General features: G+C 36.2%; 1 protein-coding gene across 5 annotated transcripts in view; it reads right to left on the reverse strand.

Moving 5' to 3' along the window:
• The window catches only part of Pde4dip (phosphodiesterase 4D interacting protein), a 217112-nt gene that overhangs the window by 32837 nt on the left and 165246 nt on the right, over nt 1–19029 (reverse strand). For 4 of the 5 annotated variants that reach the window (XM_071618121.1, XM_071618120.1, XM_071618119.1 and 1 more), the window contains 5 exons: nt 18691–18807; nt 18381–18518; nt 17278–17390; nt 15646–15773; nt 4431–4519 (listed from right to left, as the gene is read on the reverse strand). In XM_071618121.1, coding sequence (XP_071474222.1) covers nt 4431–4519; nt 15646–15773; nt 17278–17390; nt 18381–18518; nt 18691–18807 — 585 coding nt within the window. Of the gene's footprint in view, nt 1–4430; nt 4520–15272; nt 15774–17277; nt 17391–18380; nt 18519–18690; nt 18808–19029 lie in introns of those variants that run through there. The other variant, XM_027951767.2, reaches the window with a different exon arrangement.

Below are 19029 nucleotides of genomic sequence, written 5' to 3' on the forward strand. Positions count from 1 at the left end.
GTAACTCATAACATGCATGTGCAAGTGGTGTTTAGTAAGGAGATGTGCACCTGTGTCAAAGAAAGAGATCCACACACAAAGGACACCATCTCTAGGTATCCAATTGTACATGGGTTCTGTGAGCTTGATATCTGGCAGGCTCTTGACAATTTTCTCTCTATAACTCTGCTGATCAGCTTAGTCAGTTTGGGGGTCATCTCCACATATGCCACCAACCATTTGTGACAAAATAAAGGACATGGTACTGGATAAAACCACTTTGCAAAATTTATGGCTCTACCTTTCATTTAACTGTGTTATCTTTCAATATAAACCCTTTCCAATTAACATAACTAAAACATCACCATTAGTCTTGAATATGGGTACAATCTTTATTATTTTCTAAAACCCAAGGATTCCTTTTGCTTAAAAATAATGTCCAACTTTATAAATCTACCCATTTTGTGTGTGTATGGTACAGGGGTGCTCTACCACTGAGCTACATCCCCGGCTCTTTTTATTTTATTTTTTATTTTGAGACAGAGTGTCACAAAGTTGCCAAGGCAGGCCTCAAACTTGCAATCCTCTTGCCTTGGCTTCCCCAGTAAGTGGGATTTCTGGTATGCGTCACCATGCCAAACAAGTTTAACTATTTTCAAGCACCATCTGTATGTATGATACCTTACTCTATTGGTTTTAATACACTTATTTTGTTAAAGAAAAAATAATGACTCGAGATCTAATTTTTGCTTATGCTAATTTGGGTTTTCATAGTTCTATCTCAACGATGGCATACATTGACTAAACTTAAAATTTAAATATAAATATAATTTAAATGTCAATGTATGAAAAGTGACTCAGAAACTAGCCTTTTCATTAGTTTTTAATCATTTATGAAAAGCAAATATTTCTGCTCCTTCCTTCAAACAAACCCTGAGACTTCCACTATGTGTGGCAGTAGTATGAATCCATTAAATCTATTTTAGCTATGTCTTTCTTATAGATATCTTCTTCAACATTACCTAATTCACTTGTGCTATTGTTTCCATACAATTCAACTTTTTGGGTGCTGAGTTCCTATTTGCCCTGCAGAGGTTTAGTGCAGGATCTTCTCTCTTGCTTGAATAGAGTTGTTCTGTTTTTCCCTATTGCTTCATACCTCTCACAATGTAAGTCAGTTCCGAGGCAGCAATAAGTGCATTAAAAACTAGCTTTCCCCCGATGCACAGCGTCACTAATCTTTAGGGAAATGCAAAATAAAACTGCAATGAGATATCTCCTCACACCTGTTAGATTGGTTTTTATACAAACTTAGGAAAGAAAAAAAGATATCAAGCATTAAGATGCCAAGAAAGGGGAACTTGTACATTGTTGGTAGGAATGAACTTTAGTATAGCTACTGTGAAAAATGGTATGGTGACTCCTCCAAAAACTAAAAATAGAACTACCCATATGATCCAGTAATTCCATTTTTGGATATATATTTACAAAGGAACTGAAATCATATTGTCAAAGGATTTCAGCATTCCATGTCTACTGCAGCATCATTTTACAATAGCCATGATAAGAGGTCAACTTCTCAACAGAGAAGTAAGTAAATAAAGAAAATATTATGCTCAACCTCATATTACTCAGCCTTTAAAAAGGGGAGAAATCCTGTCACTCGGAAGATTCTGAAGTCCTTCAGGCTAAGAGAAATAAGCATGGCAGACAAAGACATATATGTCCTGATCTCACTTATAGGACTGAAATATGTGGAATCTATAATAAAGTTGAACTAACAGAAGTAAGGAATAGAGTGATAATTACCAGAGTGAGGGGGGATACATCAGGAAGTTGTTTACTAAAGGGTACAAAGTTTTGGATAGACTTAAGGAATAGGTTTTGAGATTTATTACACAGCAAGATGACTACAGTCACTAATAATGTATAATTCCAAAGAACTAAGAATAAATTTCAAATGTCTCACCATAAGAAACCAGGGTGAGGTGAGGTGATGGATATATTTATTAGCTTGATGTAATTATTTCACATTTTATTTATATAGTAAAACATCACTTTGTACCCCATAAACGTACATAATCATGATTGGACAATAAAAATAATATTAGTTTTTTAAATAGCTGTTCCTAAAACATCACATTTAGTCTACTGACTTCTCTCCTTTGCATTTGAATCTCAATTCTTGATTAACTTTTCTCCATTGCAAAGTTAAAATGAAGAAAGCAATGATTGATTACTCTAGTTTCTTTAATGGAAATTTCCTAGGTGTTTACTGTAGATCTTAATCTATTTGAGATTGGAATTTTGGGGGAGATATCTAGGAGAAATTATCATCATAGCCAGACCTGAAGCTTGCTTAAGTAGGTGAGTCAAAAAAATAAGGAGGAAAAAAACTTTCTTTGGCTAAAAGGTGATTCTTGCCCAGGAACCCAAAGTTGGATATGTGTACCAGGGGAAGTATATGGATGCTTGAGTGAAGAAGAGATTTTGGTGTCAAGAATAAGTCTTAGTTTCCAACAAGGAGAACACAACCTAATAAATAAGGAACCATTTTCCTAGAAAAAAGCAAATGATTTTTTTTTGAGAATCTGGACACAAAACACAGTTATGGCAAAGCAAGCTTTATTTAATTGAAAGAAAGAGAATCACAACTGTAAACTCCAGAAAAATGAAGTAAACTTACAATGACTTCACATACGAAGGGTCCTCCTCCCCAAAGCTGAAGATTGGTTTTTTAAGAAAAGGCGATAAAAAGGAAAATGGTGCTTACCCAAGAGACTCTTCATCCAACAGGTATACACTTTATCTATCAAGAGTCAAGCCCTAATCCAGAAGTCTATCAATTTAAAATTATATTAGGCATCTCCTATGCCAAGTAATATTGCAAGCACTGCAATATGCCCCAATGTAAAAGTCCATTTCCCAGCTGGACTGACCTTATCAAAATAGGATTTGGTTGTATTCTCCATGTTAGGCTACAAAAAAAAGGCTATGGAAGAAATGACTTTATAAGTCAGTTTTCCTATAGGACTTGTACTACCAAAAATAATTTATACCATGCAAATCAGAATCTGAATCTCCTTACAGCTGTGCTTCCTGCTTATTTATTCTAAGTTAATCCCATCCCACAGTCACTAACCATCAGTGACCAGCTGCCATCCCAAACCAATTGTCTTAAAGTGAATATCTGTTCATTCTGTGGGTTCCTTTCTCTTACCGAAGATCCTCAGTGAAATCAGGGAGTGAAGGGCAGAAGCATCTCTACTGAGGGGCAGTGGTTTGCACAATTAAATTCACAACCTTTGGTGAGAAGGACTCAGAAAAAGATATTCAAGCAAAAGTAGTGGAGCTAATGCAAAAACTCAAGGAAGAAGTGAAGGTTAGCTATGGCTAAAGCAACAAAAAGGGACTCGTGGTAGAAGGGAAATTCTTGAGGACGTATTGTGCCATATCCTGTAAGATTTGGGGACTGTTCACTTGGGCTCCTTTCACTGGTTTATTAAATTTTTCCTCTTTTTCTTATGCAGATGGTGTATAGACAGACCCAGGCATCCTCATTTTCCCTACAGGTTTCCTCATAGTCCTAAGGAAGCCATCACTGGGGAAGCCTGGCTACTTTTGCAGAAGGATTTCTATCAGGGATCTACTTTCTCTGCAATAACTTAGTTTCAGGCATCGTCCATCTAGAAGATGCAACTGTTAAATGTCACTGGGCAAGGCGGAGACACTTAGGAGTTCCAACAAGTGTTGTGGGCTCACTATCAGTGATAATCTCTGAGGTCCAGGACATTCACTCTTGGACTTGAGAACGTGCTTTCTCTGATAGTGGGTGGGGACTGTGTTTCAGCCTTGGATACCAAGTTGAGGCTTGACAGGGGCTTGCTGTTGAAGGGCCATCTGCTGGTCATTGACCACAACCTGGGTAGTCTGTCAGGTTGCACTGCCAAGTTCTCTTCTATATGAGACTCCATTGAGAAAGATCCCTGCTATGGAGACATTCTGATCCTCTTGGAGTTTCTCAGCATTCTCCCCATGCAGGTCCTAAGCCCTGCCACCTCCCCAAGCAGCCCTTCGATGTCTCCCTGTCTTCTGTGGTGTGTTTCAGTTACAAAAGCACAAGAGGGGAAGTATCCATTGTCTTGTAAGTAAAAATTCTTCTGAAGCTATAGCTACAGACAGTAAATAAAGGCAAAGGTGGGTAGGAAGAGGCAGGAAGCAGAAGAAAAACACAGAAGTAGTAAAAACAAAAGGGTCTATTAGAGAAACTGACAATGTGGGTTGGAGAGGCAGCTGGGATGCCTAGGGAGGACAAGCAGCAGACTGGGAAGTGGTTTATATAGAATAATGTCTTCTCACTTTAGGAGCACAAAGGCTGTGGGAGACCATCAGACCCCAGAAGGGCTGTGTACCTTCCACCCAGGGAACCCCAGGACCTGACACTGACTTACTTGCTGGTGGCTGTTGTGTGCAGCCTCCTCCTCAATACTATCAGTGAATTCAGTGCTGGCATCTTCAGTGTCATCCCCTGCAGATGCACCTGGAAGTAAGTTCAGAAGAGAAAGGTGAGTCCCTTCACAGATGGCTTCCAGACAGCAGGTAAAATTACACTCTTTGCCATCCACCTCTGATTTCTTTCTTTCCCCAAGTGCCTGGAATCCTAGCCATTAGGGAAAGCAGAACCAATCCTTCTCAGTGTATTTGCAGTATTTTTTTTACTAACACTCAAGCTTGTACAGATCTATAACCAAAAAGCTTGACTGTCAAGAATGATTACCCTCTTATCTATTTTTTAAAAGCCTAAATGATTCCCTATCCTGGATATGTAGCAACTTTTTCTTCTGTAACATGGGCCAAACATAACTAATCTTTTTCCCCCAACAAATGCTAAGAGTTTCCCTCATTTCCTAGGGATTAAGGCAACCCAGTTCCTTTCCCACTTTTCCATTGTTGTGATCAGCTATGCATAGACTGATGACATCTCTGAGGTTCTCCCATCTGGGGGTCCTGTGTCCTGGGGAAGACTCAGGTCTAGTCCAGATTTCAGACACAGAATGATACTGTTTCCTAATTCCCTCCTCTTTCCCTCTTCCCCATGTCTCTCAAACTCTGTTCAACGACAACATCCTTTGAATGGAGGGTTTTTTATACTTTGTTCAAATAAGGATTAATCTATTCGTTCATTCCCCAATGTACACAGTCACCATGTACACAGTCACCCCACAGCACAAACATCCACACCCTGCTCTAAAGGACAAATCACTGCCATTACTGGTCTAGGCAGCTAGTGGTCTAGGGCAGTGCTGACCACAGATGGCACTGTTCTTTGATGATGGCACTGTTCTTTGTCTACAGTACCAATAAGTAGACACTTGTCACATGTGGCTATTAAGCACTTGAAATGTGGCTAGTGTGACTTAGAAACTGGATTAATTATTTTATTTAAATTAATTTTTATTGGTATAGCCACATATAGCTAGTGACTACAATAATGAACAAATCTAGAGAATTTCTTCTTTTTTACTTTTGTTAGAATAAAAGACTGTCCATACTACTTTAGATCAATAACTGTGCCCACATTATAGTTTTATTTTATCAAAATACCAAAGAATATCTCCTGTGCCACCCTGTATCTTACAGAACCTACCCAGGTTAGAGAATCTCAAGATCTAGTTCTGACCTTGGACTCAGCAACCAATCTGTTAAAGTCCTCTTCATACCACTCAATAACCCTGGCCTTAAAGAGATTAAGTGGCTTGTCTAAGGTTACCCAACTAATCCTGACAAGACCTATGTCAAGAAGTGTCTGTACTCTTAGGATCCATTCATTGTTTCTTCAGGTGATAAATCAGAACTTTATTTTTGCTGCTTCTTCCCAATCCAAGGAGCTTCCTTCTTAGCTCAGATTTCCATAAATGAAAGGTTCTACATGAATAATAAGCATTCACTGTCCGAGTGGTTAGCCCTCTCACCTATTCTTTCTTAAGCCTGAATTCTTACTCCCCATCCTGCAGATGAGTTGAACAGGAGCAATTTGTCTTTAGATTCCATTTCTTGGCTTCTGCAAGTTCATGCCAGAGAATTTGCAATGGCTCATGCTGACCTCATCAAGGTATAAAGATAATTAGGCATGCTGTTCTAACAGTTTAATTTCCCTGATCTTTTGGTGAACGTTATTTAATCATGGACCAAGGCAGGATCCTATTCAGTAAATCCCTCCACAAAGAGAAACCTCTAACAATGAGCATCTTAATCTGTGGCAGACAGTGTACAGTGGGGATTTCCAATACTTATTATTTCAAACTAGCTCCAGAACTCTCTCACTCAAGGCACTGGCTGAATAGAGGTGAATATGTTCACCTCTACTCAGAGGTGAATGCTCTGACTGCTTCAAAACACTAAATGATAATTCACTGAAGGACATATATATTATATTATGCTTACTTTGGAGAATCTTTCCCTGTACAATGACAGAGATCATAATCTTATTTTTCCTGTGTGTGTGTGCACGCGCACACAGATTAATTGTCCTACTCAGTGAAAGATTAAGAAAGCATATTTTCCATTGTTTTCCTTTAGAACACTGAGCTAGAGAATGATCCTGTAGTTCAAGGAAGCTCAGCTCTGTTAGATCCAGATCTTTGTCCCATACCATTCTTGGTGGCTTGCACAGCCTATGCTAAGTCCACATCCCAGGATGATTCCTTTATTAGGTTCCTCAAAAGGAATTAGGAAAGGTGACTGTCACGGGTCTTGAAGTTTTTTATCTGACACTTTTTGCCCTCCACTTACCTTTGAGGTCCTTTCTGATGCCACATTTACATTTCTAGATAATGTTCCTTTTTAATTCACTGGGGGGAGAACAGGATGTGTTGGTTCTGACTTCATCAGAAATTAGAGAAAAAGGAAGAATGCCCATCTTACCTCAACACTCTACCACACAGGGATTTTATTTTTCTTTCCTCCTTACCCCCCAGAGTTCATTCAATCTGCTGTAGTTACTTTACAGCAGTTTTAAAGTTGCTTACCTTTTACCACCTTGAATTAGAAAGCTGAAAACAATTTTTGTTTGTTTGTTTGAGGACTAGAATAAAGCTGAAAATATTTTATAGAAAATGTTGGAATAAAATGAAGATATCTTATATATCATATCTAAGTGTACATTAGTCATCCATCTTTCTGTTATAATTTACATTTTTTTAAATGAATGAAAATAAAGAACCTCTTTTGTGGGGAATCCCCTTTTCTAAGCTTTTTACATGGCAACAGAAGTCTATCTTTAGAACTATCTTGGACTTCTTTAAATTTCTAATTTAAATGAAAGGTTCTAAAACTTTTTATACTGATGAGTCTTCTGCTTTTATGGATAAAAATATAAAATAAACTGGTCTGTCACTTTGAGAGTCTCCAAAATCTAAGAATCTATTCATTCATAAGTTGACTCAATTCTCCAAGATTAAGTTTTACATGTTTCATGTTAACATGAAAACATGCCTGCAATCTTAAATACTTTTATTTGAGGTTTTGATAGAATTGTGGTGCTTATAATAATTCTAGGCTCTGAACTACACAAAATAGAGGTGATAACAAAATGTCCATTATCTAGATCTTGAAAATTATCTTAAACCATCTATTCAGTTCTACAAAATAAACAAAATAACCCTCTAAAAGGGCTGGGGTTGTGTGGCTCAGTGGTACAGCGCTCACCTAGCACTTGCAAGGCACTGGGTTCAATCCCCAGCACCACATAAAAATAAAAAATAAATAAAAATAAAGGTATTGTGTCCAATTACAACTAAGAGAAATATATATTTTAAAAAAATCGGGGCTGGGGTTGTGGCTCAGTGGTACAGCGCTTGCCTTGCCAGCACATACGAGGCCCTGGGTTCGATCCTCAGCACCACATATAAATCAATACAATAAAGGTATTGTGTCCAACTAGAACTAAAAAATATTTTTTTTAATAACCCTCTAAAATGTAACATAGTAAAATACTTTGGCAACAGTTTAAGCATTCTGCAACCATAAGGTCTTCTTTGACCAAGGAAAAAATTCTTACTTTTATAAAACTTTTTAAATTGAAGATAAATTGCATATTGAGAATGTGGACTTTGGAGCCAGTCGAGGTTTGAATTATTCTTTTGTCACTAGTTTTGACTTTAAGCAAGTCATAACCTGTCTGTAACTCAGTATCCTCATTTGTTAATTAGGGTTAATAATATCATCCATTCCATGCAGCTGTTGTGAACTTCAAAGGGTTTGCTAATTTTAAAGTGCTTAGAACAGTGCTTAGTACAGTATGTCCTCAATAAAGCTTACCCTCAGACAGTATTGCTGTTTATTATTATTGTTACTGCTGATAAACTTTTATTTATGGTTTTGATGGAGTTGTGGTTCTTACAAGATTCTAGGCTCTGAACCACACAAAATAGAGGTGATACCAAAATGTCCATTATTTAGATCTAGAAAATAATTTTCTATCAACTGAAGTGGTCCTTGGACTAGGGCTAACTAAACTGAAGGCCACAGAATCTAAATGTAAGCAGAAGAAGGAAGTTCTAGACCTGATGTTATTAACTGGATGATCTTGATTGATTCTACCTGTACTTCTTCACTTATGAAAATCGGTTTTCCTCAGCAAGATGCTTGAAATAATACTTTGTGCTCTTTCTGCTTTCCAGGACAGTTGAAAAAGAATAGAGTCATCAGCGAAATAGGATGAACTCTTTTGGAAAGGTGCCATACAAACAGGATTCACCAGCAGTAAATTATAACTGTCTTGAAACTCCACCATGCAAAATAAGCTTTACAGGAAAATTCACAAAGTTTAATTTTAATTCTTAGTAAGGAGTCCAAACTGGGTGGGGTCAAGATAACTCCCCCTACTCTATAATCATTATTTCCCTTATAAGCCATTTATATGGGATCAACAGCAAAGAGATAAGACATTTTAGTACAACAATCAATAGATTGATTCCCCTGTGGAAAAGAAAAAAAGATATGAGTGTTCTCTACTTTGCTCATAAATCTTTAAGAACTAAACCAAGAACATAGCAGGGTTCATATTTTACTAATCCTGGAAGAAGATTTTAAAAGCTAGTACTTGACAGCATGAGTTAAGTTTGCAGTGCCCAGTGTTCTTTCCCTCAGTGCCAGGTCCTCTCCATCCATCTCTTTCATTCCTGGACACTCTGCTGTGTGCTCATTTGCAGAACTCTCATACTTTATGTCATGAACCAACCATCACTGACTTAATATTATGATGCTAGATGAAAGAACCAAAGGAGAACATTCTTCTATCAATTTTATCTGAATCCATTCCCTTCAGGGCCATAAGAAAAAGTCAATATTCTATGTAGCTCTCCATAGCCTCACTGAGAAATAAAATTCTTTATCTAAACAGATGCTTGTTTTGAACAACAGAAAGCTGCTGTCTGCAAGTCAAGCCCCTTTGTGGAATACCTTTGTCTTTAAGTTGCAACACATCTCATGCAACCTGGAGGCCCCTGACCCATACAGTATTCAGAAAGCACTGTTTTTAAGTGGCTTTACAAAACTAAATTAAAATCCAAATCACTTTTCAGGATATGAAATATCAACAGGGTTTTGGAAAACATTTTTACTTTTTCAAAAGGGTGATTATTCAATAAACTAGTCACTTATCCTTAGGATGACCAGTACATGTGTAAATTAGGACGTCCTGGAGAGAAGATATGCTCACTGGACTTATTCTGTAAATGTAATTCTGTAGTGTTGAGGATTTCCTCCCGCTTATGGTCTCTTCTTTAAAGAACACAAGGCTTTTCTAGGAAGATTTAAAGAGACAGCACCAGCCACCATAACAGTGGATCCTCAAATCCGTCCTGCTTTCTCCTAATCTACTTCAGCAAGGAGAATTAAGAGAGGATTTTTAAGGTAAAGCAGCCAGTTTCAGTTTTCTGGAGAAAAGTGTAACACTGTCTCTTTAGTCTCACTTCGTTGGGAGGAGAAAAATTCAGGTTTCTTCTTCCTTCCTTTAGTAAAGTACTCATTCCAAAGAGCCTTACTTTGACTTGGAATTTTAGTACAATGATCAATAGACTGATTTTCCTATAAAGGAAAAGAAAAAAAGATAAGTATCCTCTATTTCTTTTCTCATAAATCTTTTAAGAACAAAACCAAATAGTTTCTGTTGGCCTTTGATATTTTTATTAGATCAGTAACAATTTGTTGTGTCTCAACTAAAGTAAGCTGAAATTCTAACACTTATATATAAAAAGTACACTCTCCATTTTAACACAAATATTAATACAGATTAACACCACAGATCTATGAAGAAATTAACTTTCAAAGAAAAATATACAGCTTAATTTGGTGGGGAAAGTTCTAAAAATAATTTAATGCCAAGTTTCTGATCATTTAACATGTCATTTTCTTTTTCATCTGAAGTTATGAATCACTTTAAGCCGACAAAATTTAAAGTGATAAAAGCAAATAAAACTTTGCTTTTAAAAAAATTAAGCTAATAACGCTCCATGGACAGTGATGGGAATTCATGAGTTATAAAATATACTTGCATGTATATATACACACCTCTAAAGTTTATAAATTGAGAGATAAATATCTTAGAATAATGACTTTATAACTAACTACAAAAAGCAGCACCTCATACTCAAGTACTAAAAAGCAAATCTACAAGAATTTGCCATACAATTAGATGTTCTCCAGGGAAAAAAGTTAATTTGGTTCAAGTACTTAGTCCTACTCTTAATATTTTAGACCAAACATTTTCTGATGCTGCTGAACTTTCTGTCTGTTTTATTCTTTCAACTCTAGCAAAGGAAAACAGTATAATAAATAAAGATTTTTATTTCTGGAATTTGATTTTAAACAACAAAAGGAAAGTAACACAAAAATAATGAGTTTATCACTTTACAAGTTTAAATGTTCTTACTTGAAATCTGACAAAAATTAGCATTATTAGTTCAACAGTTTTGGGTTTCCCTTCCATTTCCCTGTTGGAGGCAAATGATAATGCTAATTTTTTATTTGGGACACTCATCCTGGCTCATGTGATTACATAGAAAAAAGCTGAGAATTTACCTTCTATCAATACTCAAGACTATGTAAAAGTATTACTTTATTTTCTAATCATAATAAAATGTTTTAATAAACCTATGAATGGTGAAGGAGTGGCTTAAATATTTCAAAATGCATTAAGACTCAGAAACTACCCTATAGAAATCTGTCCAGCACACTACCTATTGATTTGTCCCTTCTCTTTTTTTATTAGAGTTACCATAAATGAGCTCCATTTTTTCAGCTGTTTTTTTTTTTTTTTTTTCCCTGAGTACAAATGGTTCTATACTATCCAAAGGAGAAAAGCATCCCAAGCTTTAACTTAAGAGCAAGGAAGAAATATGTGCTTCTATCTCACAAGATGTTTGTATTTGAAAAAGAAAATTCATTTCATTTATTCTACCTTTTGTACAATATTTCAATGTAAGATGAAAAATGGATGTCAAGTGTGTGAGTTACTGATTTTTTTTCCTAACTTCATAGACATTTTGTCCCTTTATCTGGAGGATACTGGCTACAGACTTGTTGAATATGAGGCCAGCTAGTATTAAAGAGACAACTATCTCAAGTGTGAAGATTATGTGGCTCTTTTGTAAAAAGACCAGAAAACAATGCCTTTACCCAAACAATTGGATCTAGAGACTTCTACTACGAGCTCAAGGAAAGCAAAAGTACTAAAAGTATTCTAAGACTATAACTTTTATGTAAGCAAATCAACCTTTACTTCTTTAAAAAAGGAATAATTTTAGTATAATGTGACCTGCTGCTTCTTTCCCTAATCAGAAGATTCCAGAAGCAACTCAAAACTCAAAGTAAAACTGAAATTAACAAAATGAAAACTGAACTGTTTTGAAACTATGACTCAACTTCTTACAACCCACACACTAAACTAGGAGCATAAATTAGCATAGAAGTGATAGGTCTTTTAGGCATAAGTCACTCATGTATAAACTAAGTAAAATATATTAAAGAATCTTATAAGGAAGCTACTTTTTGTGGCTGAGATCCTACATGGGTTTAGATTTTCTTCATCCTTAATAGATTTTTTTAACCAAATATGATATAATTAAAAAATCTTTTAGAATTATGAACCAGAAAAATGTACTAAGATACAGAGGTACTAAAAATATTGCTGCTGTCTACAACTGAGTGAAGAAAAGTTGCTGTGGCAATGGATGAGTTGAGGGTAAAGGAAACAGGGTATAAGAATATACCCTCTCAAAGTAAATAACTAAATAGCTTAAAAAAAAAAAAAAGACCATCAGACAAATGTTGACATATACTAGTCTCTAATAATCATTAGATTTCAATAATATGATTTAAACCTGCAGTAGAGTGGCTAGGTAGGTAGCTCAGTCACACAGCACTTGCCTAGCATGCATGAAGCTCTATAGTCAATCCCTGCACCAAAACAAAAACAAAAACAAAACCTAAACAAACAAAAGAACCCCTCAAAAAACAAACTAACAAAACTTTCATAAGAGTTTAAACATGTCATAAGGACTTCCATTTCACTCATTAAAAAAATACCCTTAGAAGTCCTTTTTAACTCTACAGTCCTAAAAACTGTAGACTTTATCTACCCTGATCCCTTTTAACCATTACTTTGTGGACTTGCATTATTCAAAAGAAAATGTAAGACCAATGAAATCTATCAATATGGATTTTTCTAAATTTAAGTTCTGTTTCTGATTAAAAATGGCTTAAGTGGGCTGGGGATATAGCTCAGTGGTACCGTGCTTGCCTAGCATACTCAAGGCCCTGGGCTTTATCCCCAGAGTAAAACACACAAACATACACATACACACACACACACACACACACACACACACGGCACTCCATGTTTACCTAAAATTATTGCAATGCTGAAAAATGCCTGACAAAGGTAGAGTAATTCAGAAGACCCTGTGTTCCTAAAGAGAGAAAAGCACATTATATAATGCTAAATGACAATATGAATGATGTGTCCAATCACAGCTATCTGTGAGTTACACAAAAATGTTCATCAGAATTGTGTTCTCTAATCATAATATGTCAAATTATCATGTCATCTACGACTAAAAAAATATTTTTAAAAAATGTGAAAGAAACAGTGTCATATGAAAAACAGAAGTATAAAAGAAAAATTATGTTCCATCTAGCTTAGAAAAGAAACTCAGACATGTTTAGGGTACTAAAACCCTAAATCCCTGCTCACTTATTACCATGTTTAAAGCAACTAAAATCTCTGCTTCTAATCTAGGAAACAAATATCCACAGATAGCAAGCTCTTTCCAAGTAGCACTATTTGCAAGCCTCAACCCAATCAAAACTAGAAAGTTAGTATTAGATTTTAGTTACATTTATGGTATCAAAATCAAATTCAATGTATTCTATCAATCCACTCTCACTGGAGGTTGATAGAAGCAGTGATTATTAACATAAATTACTATAATAACTATGAGCCATTAGAACCGGAGAATCACTCACAGTTAAAACTTAACAGTAGACTTAGAAAGCTTCCTTGGTCTATTAGTAAAATTAAGAGAAAAATTTTCCTAAATGCCTTGTTGTAATAACATGAGAGAATACTCTTCAATAGGTTGACATTTATTTTATTTTTTTTTTTATTTTTTTAAGTTTTAGGTGGACACAATATCTTTATTTTACATTTATGTGGTGATGAGGATCAAACCCAGTGCCTCGTGCATGCTAGGCGAGAGCTCTACCACTGAGCCACAACCCCAACCCAGGTTGACATTTCTATGCTCAACTCCACTATCTGCTTTCTTACTTGGAAAAAGCTACATAAAGTTTTGTACAGGAAAGCATCTCTTACAACCAGGAAATTAAGAATAGTGAGTGGTTATGCTTATACTTCCTCTCTCTTTCCCATTGACTCCTTTTTCCTCTCAAGGCCATTAAAAGTGAAATGGCATCTCCATTAAGAGAAAGGTTTATGGCTACCAATCTTTGCAAAACCACATAATCAAAATATTCCAGGTGTTTCTCTGGTAGAATACGTCCTCCCTGTCCATGTTACATCAACTGACACTGTTACAGGCACAGCTAAGGTTACAGAATCCTTGATGAATATTAGACCGTAATGTAAGCCATGTCAGCATACAAATGTGAAAGAAAAGGGCTGGGGCTGTAGCTCAGCGGCGGAGTGCCTGCCTAGCATGTGTGAGGCACGAGGTTTGATACTCAGCACCACATAAAATAAAGGTATCATGTCATCTATAACTAAAAAAAAATTTTTTTAAATATGAAAGAAACAGTGTCACGTGAAAAACAGAAATAAAAAGAAAAATTATGTTCCATCTAGCTTAGAAAAGAAACTCAGACATGTTTAGGGTACTAAAACCCTAAATCCCTGCTCACTTATTACCATGTTTAAAGCAACTAAAATCTCTGCTTCTAATCTAGGAAACAAATATCCACAGAAATAAGAAACCTCCTGGTGCTGAATCCACAAAACTCCACAGTAATCTTGATTACTTTTTATACTCTTGACATTTAAAATACCAGAAATACAATCCCGAGTGCCTTTTCCTTACACCTGTCATGTTGCCACACAAGATCACCAAGACACTGACTAAAACCTATGAATACAGATCAGTGACATTTCATTCTAAACTATTTGAGCACTTAAAAGCCTAGAGCCCATTACTTAATATAGAGAAGTGTATGTACACTAGATAGTGAAAAATAAAGGACTCCAACTAGTGCCACTACCAAATGGAAATACAGAAGTGATACTCTTTTCCACGAGTTATTTGGCAAAATACTGATTTTAAACAGGGATATTACATTAACAATTATCTTTGTACACAGAGAATTCTGACAATGGAAGACTTTTCTGAACTAAATGGCATGTCCCTGGCTTAAAAGAAAACCTAAAGGGATCAACAAAGTTTTAAATAGAATTTAATATTTAACTATCTAATTTCACCTCTGTTGATCAACAGTCAACTCTGAAACAATATTAGAGCCAAAAGTTTATTATAAACACTTTAACAGGTTTTGCCTCTGTTCCTTAAGTTGGCCTAAGACTACTCTCCTGATTTTGATTACCTTCTGATATGGATTATCACTTTTGCAAAGTCATTCTTATAAACTCAATCTTTCTCTTTCTCATCTTTTATTGGATTTTAAAAATGCTCTCAAAGAGCAGGAGTTGATTGAATGGCAAAAATAATACACACACATGCATTTATGACATGATATGGAACATATGAAATGGACTGTGAAAGTGGGGAAGGAATAAACTTTATTGGCCCATAGAAGGGATGAGGGAACAAGAAGGAAGGGCTGGGAAAAAGAATGAGTGTATGTGGGGAAACTAAAACTGAATGATTTAAATGTGCAAATACACTTTGTAACCTCCAACAATCAATGGAGAAGTAGATATGTACATAAGATACAGGAGGCTAAAGTGAGTTTCACTTTGTAGTTGATGCTACTTGTACCAGCTCTATTATTAGTAAGTCACCATTTAATTCTGTCACATCAGACAAGGCTCCCTCTGGTTAGTGTAAACAGGTTTTCCATCCTGGGATGCAGTGTGACCCGCCAGCGCTCAGAAGGCATGCTTGTGACGAACTTGCACACCTTCCAGTTCCCCACCTCCAACGGCGGCCAGGGTCTCCAGTCTGCTTAAGCGCTCCAGGCTTCTTCCAAGAATTTCTTCTAGCCGACTGCGTAATACCTGGGCCCCTTCGAGTTCCACCTGCAGAGTTCGATCTCTCTCAGAGCTGATTGAACATGCCACATGGAAGGAAAATGGATTAGCCATCAACTGTAACAAGTCCACATATGTTTCCAAAGAGCCATCAATGCTACTCTAGACTGTGAGATTTTCTAAAGTAATGTTCTCCAGGACATCATAAATGAATGAGCTCTTTGGTGCAGCACATGTAGTCACTACTGATAGATTTGCAAGGCCTGTTCTTTCTTCAAAGCCTGCCCCTTTAGGCCAGATTCTGGGCAAATCTCAAATAAAATTATAGTCTTATGATTGCTCTCACTCTCCTACAGGCCCCATAAGAGAAATTTCATTATTAAAAGCTTTAGTTTCTGAAAAACTAAAACCCAGGAAAAATTAAATGTAAACTGAAAGGCATGGGGATATAGCTCAGTTGGTAGAGTTGTTGCCTCATATGCACAGGCCCTAGATTCAATCCCTAGCACCACACACACACAAAAAAAAGTAAACTTGCTTCCATGTTTACCCAAAATTACTGTAATGCTGAAAAATGTCTGACAAAGGTAGAGTAATTCAGAAGACCCTGTGAAGCAAGACTGAGCCAAGTAGAATTGCTGAGGATAGCTATTTTTTACCAAAATGGACAGTATTCTGAAAATAAATCCAGTTCATGAAGACTAAAGATCCAGGGGTTCTTTAAAAAATAACACAAGCAAGTGGTCCTATCATACCTTTCCCCTGCTTTCATTTTCCTGAGTAAAAAGAAAATATTTTTAAGCCCAACAAGAAATTAGAAGAAATGGGAATAATAAAAATTTAAAACTGTGAAAGAGGAAAAAAGGACTGGGAGAGAAAGCGAAATGAGGCGGGGGGAGGGTAATATAAAATAAACACAAAAGATAAAATATACATGACCAAAAATTAAGAGAAAAATACAAGAAAATATAATCATCATGATGATTATCGATGATTCTGAGGTAATATTAGGTATTGCAATGACTATATTACCTTCAATGATATTTAATGATACTAAACTAATATCTGAGACCTTTGTAGCTGTACTTTTATAACAGAACAGCCTTTAACAGGACATGGAGCAGAGAAAAGAAAGGAACATACACCAAATGCTTACCATATGCAAAGCACTGTTTAGATGCCTAAACTGTCTTCTCATTTAATCCTCACTTAACTATGTGAAACACACTATTCCTGACAAGATTTAGACACTGAGGCTTGGAGCCATCTATGCAACAAATAACAAAGTGGACAGCTTTCTTTTTCTCTCTTCTTTGGTATTATTAGCATCTGCACTTAATAAAGAACAGAAGAAATAAAAGAAATGAAAAGAATAAAAGGAATATTTTTTTTAAAAAAAGGGAAAAACAAAGTTGGGCATGACAGCACATGCCTATAATCTCAGTGACTTGGGAGACTGAGGCAGAAGGATCACAAATTCAAGGCCAGCTTCAGCAGCTTAGTGAGATCCTGTCTTAATAATAATAATAATAATAATAATAATAATAATTTAGTAAAGGGAAAAGTTACTCTCTTACCTCTCTGGATGGGCATGGAACTTCACCAAGCTGCTATAGAGCTGTCTCTCAGCTTGTAAGGCCTCATTGAGTCGACTCTTTTCGTCTACTAGTCCTTCTAGCATCAGCAACAACTGAAGAAAGAAAAGAAGCAACATACAAATGGAAAAGTGAGGCGTGAGGCCAAGTTTATCCTGAAAAAAAGAAAAATGTATTTGCACATACTCTGACCAAAAAGTCCCAGTCTTTTATTACTTAAGATCTCTGTAGTATCTTACAGTTTTAATCAATGACACAATATCATTTTATATCTTAGCTGAATTCAGATATGAGCGCAAGAAAGAAAAAAAAGGAGACAAAAGTCAGACGCATAGGAAAGAAGCCCAAAAAACAGTGAGAAAGGATAGGAAAGAGGGAAACATACAATAGGACTTTCTAGTTTTCAATGTTCATGCAATAAACATTTACTGAGCACCTTTTAATGTGACAGACTCTGTTCTAATTCTAGGAAAAAGCTTACTATCTAGTGGGAGGAAAAGACATCCATCAATCATACATATGTCCTGTGAGATATACTACATGACATAAAAATAATGGGCTATGATAATGTGTAAATAGCAGAGATGTTTAAGCTAAAATTAAAGCTGCGGGGGAGGGATGATAAGAACAGTTAGTGAGAGTAATGGTAATGGATGTAGAGCATAGGTAAATAAATCTTTTTGAAAAAAATTTGGCATTGAAAAGGTCAAGCATAAAGTAGAGCTACAGAGGAACTCAAGGCAAAGGCAGGGTTGTTTCCTCTCTTCCTTTTTTAAATTGGGAGTCGTCTGAACATGGCTAAATGCAGGCAGATGAGAAAGAGTTAATTGAGAGAGAAGTGACTTATGTTTGAGAGTGAAGGATAACTGACAGTATGTGTCCAAAAGCAACTGCTACTCCTTTCAGAACTATAAAGGTTAGAAATAGGCATGTATGACTGCTACTGAGCAAGGTACTGTGGAGTATGGATTCTCTATGAAATACCATCAACTGACCTAGATTTTTTTCAAAAGTAGTTGAGATTGACAGTCTTTCTATTGCTTATTTCAAATAAAAAAAATAAAGTCTGTATTTCAATATTTTACCTGTTGTCTTCGGTTTCCTGAAATTTCTTGACCTTGGGATTCTACTGAAGCAACTTTTTCTCGAAGAAGTAAGACTTCTTGTGTCAGGCGTTCCATAGCTGGTATGTCTTCAGGATCAACCAGTTGCATTTGCAGGTCCTAGAAATTAAAAAACAAGTAATAAGTATAGATATTAATATAGTAATAAAAGCTGTTCTAGCAGAGGAGCAAGGGAACAAATATTCTTGAAATAATCTACTATACTTTCAAGTGGGATATTGATAAGCACTGGCCAAGCACTTCCAATAGTCTTTAAAAAGCTTTGAAAGACCTTTATGAGGTCTTCTTTTATCTGTATGTTCCTGGTCAGGGACTCCAGATCAGCAGCCTGCACCTGTAGCTCTTCCTCTTGTACAGCCATCATAGACTGTAGAGCAGAAAGTTCCATCTGGGGACAAAAGAAACACTGGAGTCAGCAGGTAGAGGAAACAACAGCTGTCACATTTACATTTCAACAATGAGGCAACTGCTTTTCATATCACATCACTATCAGCCAATAATGCAAAAGAAAACAAGAACATGAACAGAGCTCTACTGGAACAAATAAATAAACCACACAGCATGGTACCAAATGTTGTTTCATGGGAAGTTGTAATGGTTGTTTTTAATG

The sequence above is a fragment of the Marmota flaviventris genome, chromosome 10, assembly GCF_047511675.1.
Source record: "Marmota flaviventris isolate mMarFla1 chromosome 10, mMarFla1.hap1, whole genome shotgun sequence".
NCBI classification, from domain to species: domain Eukaryota; kingdom Metazoa; phylum Chordata; class Mammalia; order Rodentia; family Sciuridae; genus Marmota; species Marmota flaviventris.